Below are 12,642 nucleotides of genomic sequence, written 5' to 3' on the forward strand. Positions count from 1 at the left end.
GATCCAGATCCACTGATCCATTCCTGAGTTGAATGTTTTTGAATTATTGATTAAAAGAACCAGCTCATAAGACTCCTTTGTTCATGAATCATATGAACTGGTTGTGCTGAATGGAGCTTTTGTGTGCAGCCCACAATGATAAATCAACAGAAAGGTGATATTACTTTATGATAAATAGTCTTTTTCTGTGATCACATTTGATTCAAACTGAAAGCTCAAACCGGGTAAAATATAATTTATTTTGCTGTGGCGCTGGATGAGAAAACCAAATTTTTGTTTTTTAGACGTACATCGTAGTACCATGTAAATACCATGGTACATGATGTTTCTGAAAGTTTAAATAGCTTTTTGTGCCTATATTTGTCAACACAAGAGTAGCGTTAGTTCTGGCAGGTCATGTCAGTCATGCTCACGTCAGCTGACTCTCAACTGATTCACATGGATACGACACCTATCTTAGCATCCCTGTATATAAGGTCCATTCAGTATTATCAGCAGCTTTATCGCGTTGCTCAGGAGCTAATAACTCTCCTCCATTGCCATCTCCTCTCTCGTCCACAATCAGGTCTTGGCCTTCTGATATTCCTCTTCAAATCAAATTGTTATTTATCTTGATTCATGTTGTTGCATTAAATTATTGTCATTAAAGAACATTAATGAAATCTGCAATACATTTATGTTGATTCTGTTCTGTGTATTCTGTTCTTGCCCAGAATGGAACCATACAGCCAATCCAAACTGTATGCTAATTGTTAATCATCTTTGACGATAGTGGTCCTGACAGAATCACCGTTTTTGTAGATACACACATAAAACAGTTTTTTATCATTAGTTTCATAAGCCTTTTAAAATCAGCTGTCAGTCTTCAGATTCTTTCTGACTCTGTCTCACTCTCTCTCTTATGTCTGCAGTTCATCTCAATCTGAAAGTATGTTTGGAGGAGTAGGACAGGTGTTATTCTGGTGAGCCCTCTTAAAGAGTCATCAGTTCTGATTCTCCCCAGGATGTGTTTGCCTTGATTAAAAACTGCTCTCCAGGAGAAGACAAAGCCTCTCTGAATACTAAGAGTGTTCTTGAGAATTCAAACATAGCACACAGTAGCTAGAAACTTGTGTTCATTCACACATATTTTAAGACTGTAATGTCTGAAAAAAAGTTGTCATTACACTTTCTGCTGTATTTGATGTATTTCATTTACATCCTAAATATTCAGAGAGTGATGAACTCACTCATGCAAGATTTAATGATTTTTTGAAATATCGGTTTGTAGCTGAACTCTGTTTGGAGATGAATACTCTCGTCGCAAAGGCCTATATTTTGAAAAAGCCTTGTTCACTTCTGAGAGAGATTGAATTTTTGAATAGTAAGACCCAGATGCATATAAAATGATTTTTTATGTTTTTTGATGAAAGTAAAATGAGAAAATATACAATATTATTGTGATTCTGGCTAGTAGACATGCTGCTCTCTCTAAATAGGTGGTCGTATTGATGGGGCAAATAGTCATTATTAGACCTACATTAATCCTACCTCTTCTTTCACCAGCAATTAATGTTTTTATTGGGATAGAAATTGGAGTTAATTGTGTTGTTAACTATGCTGTCTGCTCAGGTGTATCCTTGAATAAAACAATGGACAACAGATTCATTGCTTAATTGTCTCTCAAGCATCCCTCAAACTACAGACCTTCTGATCATCATCTCACTTTTGTGACCTTCATTCCACTACCACTGCATAAGAAGTGGGATGGATAGATATGATATTTCTAGACAATGAGAAGAAACCAAATGACTTCTTCACTTGATGTTCCATATTCATGCTGCATTGGCTTTGCAGCATCCCCATCAACACTAACACTGACAACCTTCCAGGCTTTTCAGGCTTCAACTTGTGAAACCACCCATTAGTCACATGAAAAGAAATGGAAGAAATTAGGAAAAAGGGGATATTTTATCTGTCTTCCATCTGCCAGCCTGTTATCTTGTTAGAGCCAGATGCAGTGGGAGAAGCACCCTGCTCCTTGGAAGATAAAATGGCATCCAGTCCCCCAATTTTCCTCTGCTTTCTTTTTCTTTACCTTATCATTTCACCTGATTTTCGTACTTTTTCATGTCTCTCTTTCTCTCTCATTTTCTTTCTAAATTCCTTAAAACTTGTATTTTTAATTAAGTAAATTTCTTTCTCTAATAACTGTTTTTTAAATGAAGATTTCACTAAATTGTGTTTCTCCCCACAGATATGGAGAAGCAGGCAGACGGGATAGGGTCCAGTCATAAGAAACACCTATCCTCATCTCTCATACCCTTTGAGCATGACGATGCTGCTGACAGTCAGGAGGAGGGCTGGGGGGTGAGAGAGCCATGTTTTGTATCATAATCAACACTCTGTTCACTTTCAAGTAGTAAGGTGAAAGTAGTTACTCTTGGCTTTGATGTGTTAGTTATACAGTATGTGATGTTTGGTATGCTATGCTAAATAAGATTTTTAAAAGTTTTTATGTACTGTTTAGTGGGTGTTATGTATATCTACGCATCAGGAATTTGCCATGCTCACAATATCCTTTTAAATAAAAAGCTCTCTAAATGAGGGGTTTTACTAATTCCATGCCAGTGGATTGTTGACATCCATGCATAATATAATCTTTCTCTCTCTCTCTGTGGCCCTGTGGGGAGCCAGGCATGTAACTGGCTCAAGGGATGAGTCTCATTAAAAATAACAGTACTTTCATACCAGCACGATACATTTAGATTTTTTTTGGTTCTTGTATAAGTCCCCATAAAATCAGAAGCTAGTGAGCTCCAAAACAATATCAAAATTCACGTTTAGAAGATACATGCATTCAAAATTTACAGTCTCATTCTAGCACCAATATGGATCAATATTTTTGATTAAATAAACATCATTCTGCACTTCAGCCACTCCCCAGCTATCAGGGAACATTCTCAGAACTTTGGCTATTAACATTCTGGCAAGGTTTTCTCAAAGTTATGAACAAACGTTCTTCAAGTAACATTAATAGATCATTCGTTCAAAGTTATTTTGTCTTTGATAATGTTCTCAAAACATTAGCACAAAAACATTATTTATACATCAATTATGGAACTTTTTTTCCTTATATGTTTTAATTGGACGTTCGTCTAACAGCTTTAAATGTTACTGCCTGTTTCAGAATGTTCAGAGAACATTCAAAAGTAACATTCCCATAATTTTATGGAAAATTTAATGTTCCCAAATTTAATGTTGGTTCACATCACCAAGAAAAAAAAAAATATATATATATATATATTCTGTCAGAATTTACTCACCCTCAAGTTGTTTCAAGCCTGTATGAATTTCTTTCTTCTGCTGAACACAAAGGAAGATATTTTGAAGAATGTCATTAACCAGACAGTTGATGTACCCCAATGATGACAGAATTTTACATTTTAAAGGGGTCAACGTATGCCCATTTTCCACAAGTTGGTATGATTCTTTAGGGTCTTCATGTAAAGTTTGTAACATACTTTGGTTAAAATTTCTCAATGGTTTTGTAAAACAACACCCTTTTTACCCCTTCAAAAACAGCTCTGTTCAAAGCAATTCGTTTCCGTGCATGTCTCTTTAAATGATAATGAGCAACTGCTCACCCCACCCCTCTCTTCCGTGGGGCGTGTCAACACAAGACACTTAAAGTGCTGCCTTGGCAACCTGCCTTGGTGGACAGTATACAAATGGATGAGGGGGAAATGTGCTAATACGGGACAGTCCGTCAGTGGTCGTGGGTGGAGCATGAGCAATATGACATCATATTGCTCAGAAAATACAAACGGCTTGATTATTAAAAGTGTTTAGGCTTTTTGAGGATTAAAAAAAAAGGAATGAATGGATTTTTTTCATTGTATGGTGATTGTGTCCACACACTGCAAAGACACATTTATATGCAAACACCATATAAAAGTGAATTTTGCATCCAATGTCCCCTTTAAGTGAACAATTCCTTTAATGGCAATGTTAGCAAAACATTCTTAGAATATATTTTTGTTAGCTGGGTCATCAGATTTTCTGTTCAATCAAGACTAGAATCTGAAGCTCCCACCCCCCTACACTATAAAAGGCTGAAATCGGTCACTTGCTCACACATTTACTATTTTCTATTCTATTTCTATATATAGAGGATAGTGAACTTTCGAGACAATGTAAATATGCTTTCCATTGAAGCAATTGTAGTCTTGTTTTGTGTCAGTGTGCTTCTGGTTCGTACCCAGAAATGTACTCATCTAAATATTGTATTTATACAAAGTTCTGGCATGAAAATCTAGATGGTGCAGCATAGCAAATCTATTCCGCCAAGACCAAACATACAACATTGTCATACCCATTACCATGCCAATCACTCCGGGAGTTGTCATGACAGAAATATTATTATAATGGTTAGAGAGGCTCAGTATTATAAACAGCAATGACGAGCAGATCAAACAACATCGCTGCCGCACATCAAGACTGAATTACAAGCATTTTAAACTACACTGTAAAAACTAAAGGAGCCTCAAATATCCTGTTGGATACTCAAGGAACTTCAAAATGTAATTTAAGTGCCTCAAAGCTCTTTCTCATATAGTAGGGTTACTGGAGGAGCATTGACAATCTTTGAGGTTCTTGCTGGAACTTATGGGATCCTTTAAGCACTTTGTATTTAATTCAGAGGTTCTGGAGTCACCTTTTCATTACCATGAGACCTTGAAGTGCTTTGGGGGAAAATAGAGGAACTTGAATGCGATAAAAGGGTTATTGGAAGATCTTTTAACATTTAAGTGGTTCCTGGAAGATCTCTTATGTTAAAGCCAGCATCTGGAGGAACCCAATGGTTCAGTGAGGCCAGAATAAGATTATTATTATCCTATTATTATTATTATAGGCTACTTAAGTTTGATTCAGTATACATACCCAGGTGAAAAAGACATACTATTAAATGTATTAAAAATGTACTTGAGTATGTTTTTAGTAGGCCTACAATACAAATAGCCTATACTGTAATGCATTTTTAATACATTTAACATTACGTCTTTTTCACCGTATTAGTATAGGCCTATTTTATTGATTAATTTAAACCTTAAACAACAACACTAAATAATAATAATATAATAATATGAAGAAGAAGAACCAGGAGGAGAAAAGTTTTATTCTGTCACGAAACTGCTGCTATTCCTCTGCTGTCGTCGCTTCAGTGATGCTCGCGCTGCTCGCGCGCAACAAAGCTCAGCTGATCGTCATTGTAACGGCTCCTCTCATCAAAGCTTCCGCCGTTTGTTCGGCTCTCCGTTACAAGGTTTGTAAACTCGCCAAATAAATATAAATACAGAGTCTACTCACTATATATTCAAACACACACATATATATAAACTAAATGTATTATACATTACTACGTTTTTACAGTGTTTACCACTCGTTTATTGCACAGTATCTGGTATGAAGGTTTTAGCCGCGATGCTAACTACGTTGATCTAATGAACAAATGGAAATTACTGACTTATTGTCTTAGATTGATTTAGTCATTCAATTCAACATATTCTGTACAACTGTGTCTTCAAATTGCTGATATAGCCTAACTAATTTAGCTCATTCCTGCTGCCGTCATTGGCGTTTGCTATGAATAACAAAAGCAGGTAAGTTAACTTAGTTTGGTCTGTTTTTGTTTAACGTTAGCCTAACTTTACTTACTACAGGTGCCCTCATTCTCTCAAATACCATTTTAAAGCCATTTACTGGTCAATAAATATTATGTTGTGAATAATCAGCTTTGTTCTTTTGTTTCCCCAGAACAACCAGTAACATACATTTCTAAAATAATCTGAACATTTCAGTGGCAACATTGAATTACAGTAAGTTACCTGCACCACATGCAAATACTTTATTACTATGAACTTTCTCTGTGTGAAATTGTATTCTCGAGGTCGGACATCCGGGACTTTTACTCCCATAATGCACTGCGCGCGCATAGCAACCGCGGCGAAGGGTAAAACAAACGAGCGCCGAGCTCTTTTCCTTTGGTTGCAAATCATGCCGAAAAACTGTTGTGTTGTTGGTTGCACCAACAACAGCGTAAAAAGGAGTGACCTCTCCTTTTATTTGATTCCTAGCGAGGCAACTGAGCCAGAAAGGAGAGAGAAATGGCTCCAGGCGATTGGAAGAGGTGTTAACGTTAGTTCACACAGCACAAAGCGTGTGTTTTATCTGCCACTGCCTTGTACTTTCTTATTGTATTTTTTTATTTTATTTATTGTCTTTATTGTACAGCACTTTGGTCAACCGTGTTGTTGTTTTTAATAGTGCTTTATAAATAAACTGGATTGCATTGGATACTTTTACTTTACTCAAGTACATTTTATGATGAATAACGTTACTTTTTACTTTTACTTAACTACAGTTTAGAGCCTGTATCTGTACTTTCTACTTCATTACATTTTTAAAATTGGGTATTTTCTGAGTGAACTCTGGTTTAGTCCCAGTTTAGACCTAGTTTAGTCCTGATTTATAACTGGTTTAGTCCTGATTTAGTGGTGCACCCATTTAGACCTTGTTTAGATCTGGTTTTAGTCCTGGTTTGATTCAAAGGATTAAAAACTAAATCCTGCACAATAATCTCTTAAGAAATACTTTTACTCTTTACTTATATTCAATAACTCTGTATCAGAGCCATGAACACTTTATATAATAAAATAATACTCTATGTAAACAACACCTGAATTACATTTGAACAAATCAAAAAGTGAGGAGGCTCATGAACACTTAATAACATTAAATAACTCTGTATCAGAGCCATGAACACTTAATAACTGTATCAGACTAATGTAAACTGAATAACCTGTTCCATTTGTACTGCTCTATTTGCACTATGTGGTATGCCCACACTCACATTGCTGCTAATGTAAGTTACATCTGTCACAAAAGCGCTTTACATGAGTGTTTTATTACATTCACTTCTCATCACCGACATACATTCGCATACACAGATATCATTCATCATTAATACAAAGTAGTCCGTTAGTATCCATAACTGACATAATCCACAGCAAAACTTCTGTGAATAGATACCTTTTTGATTTGCCTCGGGCTTTGCCTTCGGTTTGTTTTACCCTTCAAACATGGCGGTGACTTGTTGCTACGCAGGTCACATGATTTGTGACGTAACGCCGACCAAGAGAATTGTTTGACTGTGTACTTGTGTTTTTTAATCAGTTATTCTCTGAAAATCTTCCCTCATGCTCTCAAATCTCATTCATGTTACTCAGAAAAATAATATCACAGGTTTGGCGCCAATAATGCTATGCATTTTTTCTTATATCTTTATCATTTGCATTTTAACTGAATTATAACTTCAAGTTTAGTCTTTTTCGGAAAAAAAAAAGGAAAAAGCTATTATATGGCTTCAGAAGACTTACAACACAACTGATAACACATGAGTTGTGGACTCATTGATTATTTTTAGGATCTTTTCTGGGACATTTTTGGAGCTTAACCATTTTTACATAAATTGTTGCACTGAATTGAACTAGACAAGTGTACATATGAATGGTTTCATGAATGATTTACAATTTTTTTTTCTGCTTGTGTTTCATGCAGTGAAATTGAATGGTGACAGGGGTTGCATTATGCCTGAGATCTGCTTTTGGGTTCCACAGACAGAAAGTCAAACAGGTTTGGAATTTCACAAGGCTGAGGAAATTATTTAAATTTCACAACTATCACTTTAATAACATTACTAACAGTAAATTTTGTTCTTTGCAGGGACCTCGGTAAGCTGAAATACAAGTTTGAACAAGAATAAAAATCCTCCTGTAGACCTGAAAATCACTGAAGTGCCTGGACCATCCACCAGAACAGAGGAAAAACACACGGAAACCGAATCTGCTGTACCTTTTCACTTTTCTAACTCGTTAAGTACCTCACATGTCCCTTGTGATGATTTTATTATTTATTGCATTTTATGTTGCAGTGATTAAAGGTGCGGTCACATTTTTGAATTTCGTGAAATTACACAGGCAAAAAAAAGTCCATTGACCATTGTCAGCAGTGTAGCGACGTAATGTATGAAGCACAGCTCACACAGGAGTCACTTTCAAGCAGCTTTCTGTTGGTCAAATCTAGCGAATTCCAGTGACCAACTTGGTCCCATAGTGACATTTTTGACCACAAATGAAATTGCTGATCGTGTGGATTCTTATTGAAATGACTGGAATTCACCAGTGAACATTCACAGAACAACAGATAATTTTACTGCACCTTAATACTGTTTCCGGGTCGAAGCCTCTACTTCTACTTCCTCTATCTTGTTTCATGAGAATACTTAACAACCATTTATGAACACTGTTGATTCAAGTCACACATTTAAGCTTTTCAAAAGCCGTAGTGTACATTACAGTCTCCAGTCTAACGGCATCCCTGACTTGAACATTATATGATTCAAAATAGCTGAATAACTAACCATCAGAGATTTCGGTATAGAGATAAAGGTTAGGATCATAATTTTCAGGAATATTACAGCACAATGAGTGTATATTAGCACTGTTTGTTTGTTTTTGGCATCTGATAGAGCTTTTGGATTTGGAAACAGTGATGTCAGACTTACCATCGGACTAAACACAAATGTTTTAAAGTTAAGTGAAGATGGACATTTTTAATTAGTCAAAATTAAAAGACTTTACATTGATTTATTTCGTGGAACATATGTGTTTCCATGCATTTTGTTGAAATGTCTTTTCTTGTATAGCCTATTGTATATACATGGTTGATTATTCATGTTGCTTATGTATTATACTATTTTTTTTGTGTATTCATTGATATTAATCTATAGTTAGCTTTTTTTCCCATGTGCATGGAAGTGTATGTATAAAAATGAATATAAAATATGTAATAAATAATTCTTATTTATAATTTGTTTATTATAATAGAAGTCAAAGGTAACCATAGTAACAACATGAAATTAAATATTTAAAAAAATGAAATTTGGTTCCTGGAGGCACCCACAGTGTGTTACAGAGCAGGCTTCCGCACCGCCTCCTCTTCACCACCGGAGGGAACCTTCCCCGGAATATTAACTTTACCCATTGAACTCCATTTCCCATAATACCGCTTACCTGGGACTGATTGCGTTACACACCTGCACCTCATTTACACACACTCATATAAACCACTTCCACACACATATTCAATGTGAAGTCTTGATTCTGCCCTGGCCATCATTTCTGAGCGTTTATTCCCGTGTTTGATTTCTGTTATTGACCTTGGACTGTTTATCGTTTCTGATTCTCTGCTGCCTGCCCTGACCTGGATTGTCTATTGATTCCTGATTCTTGCTGCCTGCCTCGACCCTTGCCTGTTCACCTGGTTTGTCTCTGCCTAGCCTGCTTTGCCCTGTCTGCTGTGTTTGACCCTGCCTGTCTTGACTACTCTCTAATAAAGCTGCAAATGGATCCCACTGTCTCTGCCTCTTCACAACAGAAGACTTCGCCACTTATGGATCCAGCAGCAGTCATGCAGATCACCACTGAACTATCTGCTCAAGCATCACAGTTATCTCTTCATCATCATCAGCTGAGTCGTCTTACCTCCGTCACTGAGGATCTCGTTCAAGCACTACAAGCTCTCCGAACTTCCAGTCATGCTCCTTCGGAACAAGCACAGAGTGCATCAGCACATCCCGTCAGTACTTCAATCAACACTCGTCTTGCCTTCCCGGAGAAGTATGACGGTGATCCCACTAAATGCAAGGGGTTTCTGTTACAGTGCAATCTCTATATCGATCAGCAACCTTCATTATACTCTAACGATGCTGGACGCATCGCGTTTGTCTGTTCACTATTGACTGGAAAGGCACTTGAATGGGTCACGGCAGTTTGGAGACCAGAGGGTTCGTCATTTTCCTCATTCAGAGCATTCCTTCAACAATTCCGTAATATCTTTGAACACTCCACAGCAGAAGGAGATCCGGGAGAACAATTGTTAAAACTCTCTCAAGGAAGGAACACCGCTGCTGATTACGCTTTCACTTTTCGCACTCTCGCTGCACAAACCAACTGGATAGAGGATACCCTCAAAACTCTGTTCAGAAAAGGTCTCACAGTCGAACTACAGTCTGAATTGGCCTGCCGAGATGAAGGTAGGAGCCTGAACGAATACATCAATCTCACTATCCAGGTTGACAATCTCATGCATTCTCGACGCCGAGTCAGAACACCCCTATACACCGCTCACGAATCCACTACAATGCACGAACCAATGCAGCTGGGATTTACTCATCTTCCACCTGAAGAACGAGAGCGTCGCCAGCAGAACCGCCTTTGTCTGTACTGTGGTCAACCTGGTCACATGAAAGCTTCCTGCCCTGTTCGTCCTGTCAGCAAACCTCAATCGGTGAGTTCTCACACCAAAGAGAATTTATTCACATCCAGTATCCTGTTACCCATTCGCCTGCACATCAAAAACCGAACTATTGTCACTACTGCCATGCTCGACTCAGGAGCCACAGGAAACTTCATTTCTCATGAATTCACGTCATTACATCAACTAAAATTAAATCCCTGTGAGTCTTCTCTGACAGTGGAGGCGCTAGATGGCCATCCCATCGGAGGAGGAAAAGTTCATCGTTTGACTGAAGAGATCAAGATGCACGTCGGTACCCTGCACTCAGAAACCATTCAGTTTTATGTCATCCAGGCCCCTCATCACTCTATTATCCTCGGTCTACCCTGGTTACGCACCCATAATCCACACATTTCTTGGAGAGATGGCCAGATCACACAATGGGGTGAGCACTGTCATGAACACTGTCTCTCGAAAATCACTCAAGTTTCTCAACCTGTTTCCATCGTGTCCCCTCCTGATAACCAAGAAGTAAAACTACCCTCCGAATATGCAGACCTCACTGAAGTGTTCAGCAAAAAGAAAGCCTCTCAACTTCCTGAACATCGCTCTGTTGACTGTGCCATCGAACTCACTCCAGGTTCCACACCACCCAAAGGTAGAATTTTTCCCCTGTCGCAACCCGAATCTAATGCCATGAAACTTTACATCCAAGAGGAACTAGCCAGGGGTTTCATTAGACCATCAACTTCTCCAGCATCCGCCGGGTTTTTTCTTTGTGAAGAAAAAGGATGGAGGTTTGAGACCCTGCATTGACTATCGTGGACTGAATGACATCACTGTCAAATTTCGTTATCCTTTACCTTTGGTTCCAGCTGCTCTCGAACAACTTAGACAAGCCAAATATTATACCAAGTTGGATCTTCGCAATGCATACAATTTAATTCGGATTCGTGAGGGTGACGAATGGAAGACAGCATTCTCCACCAGTAGCGGGCACTACGAATACTTGGTTATGCCCTTCGGCCTGGCTAACAGTCCTTCAGTGTTCCAATCGTTCATGAACGACGTGTTCCGGGACATGTTGGACAGATGGGTGATTGTCTACATCGACGACATCCTGGTGTACTCAAACTCCTTAGAAGAACACATTCACCATGTCAGAACGGTCCTAAAACGTCTGCTACAATACCAACTCTACGCGAAAGCAGAGAAGTGTGAATTTCATCGAACCAGCACTTCATTTCTGGGTTATGTAATCAGCCAAGAAGGGGTGGCAATGGATAAGAAGGTCAAGGCGGTACTGGAATGGCCATTACCCCAAACCGTCAAAGAACTGCAACGCTTCCTAGGGTTTGCCAACTTCTACAGACGTTTCGTCAGAAATTTCAGCATCATAGCCACTCCTCTAACTACCATGACCAAACGCCACACGTCTCATCTGACCTGGTCCCCTGACGCTCAACAAGCCTTTGAAAAGCTAAAGACCCAATTTACCTCCGCTCCCATTCTCCGACACCCAGATCCCACACGTCAATTCATCGTGGAGGTGGATGCCTCCAATACCGGGGTCGGAGCCATTCTGTCTCAACGCCAAGGTAACCCAGAAAAAATGTTTCCCTGTGCCTTCTTCTCCCGAAAACTATCCTCAGCAGAAAGAAACTATGACATGGGAAACCGTGAATTGTTGGCCATGAAACTCGCCCTCGAGGAGTGGCGACACTGGCTGAAAGGTGCTGCTCAACCCTTCATTGTCCTTACTGATCATAAGAACCTTGAATACCTTCGATCAGCTACCGTCTGAATCTTCGTCAGGCTAGATGGGCTCTATTCTTCACCAGATTTCAATTCACTGTCTCCTTTCGACCAGGATCAAAGAACGTAAAAGCAGACGCTCTCTCCCGCCAAGCAGAAGAACCCACTCAACTTCTCCCCAACGACACCATCATTCCTGAGAGACTCCTGGTAGCCCCGGTACAGTGGGACATAATCACAGAAATTGAACAGTTCAACCACCAAGCAGAACTTCCATCCGAATGCCCCGAAAACCTTCTGTACGTTCCAGAACCTTTGCGCTCAAGACTACTCGACCAAGTACATTCTGCACCCAGCTCAGGGCATCCCGGAATCACGGCTACTATCCATCTACTTCAGAACCGCTTCTGGTGGTCAACTTTACAATCAGATACCATAACTCACATCAAGAACTGCATAACTTGTAATACCTCCAAGTCTTCCAGACGACTCCCAGCAGGTCTCTTAACTCCTCTGCCTACACCTCAACGCCCCTGGTCTCACATAGCC

The 12,642-nt window shown here is 39.0% G+C and overlaps 1 protein-coding gene across 1 annotated transcript in view; it reads left to right on the top strand.

The window, feature by feature from the left end:
* The window catches only part of b4galnt4b (beta-1,4-N-acetyl-galactosaminyl transferase 4b), a 121,416-nt gene that overhangs the window by 25,613 nt on the left and 83,161 nt on the right, over positions 1–12,642 (top strand). Inside the window, exon 3 of the mRNA XM_084108491.1 lies at positions 2,237–2,349. Coding sequence (XP_083964617.1) covers positions 2,237–2,349 — 113 coding nt within the window. The remainder of the gene's footprint in view (positions 1–2,236; positions 2,350–12,642) is intronic.

This window comes from Abramis brama (genome assembly GCF_963993115.1).
Source record: "Abramis brama genome assembly, chromosome: 3".
In the NCBI taxonomy this organism is placed as follows: Eukaryota; Metazoa; Chordata; class Actinopteri; order Cypriniformes; family Leuciscidae; genus Abramis; species Abramis brama.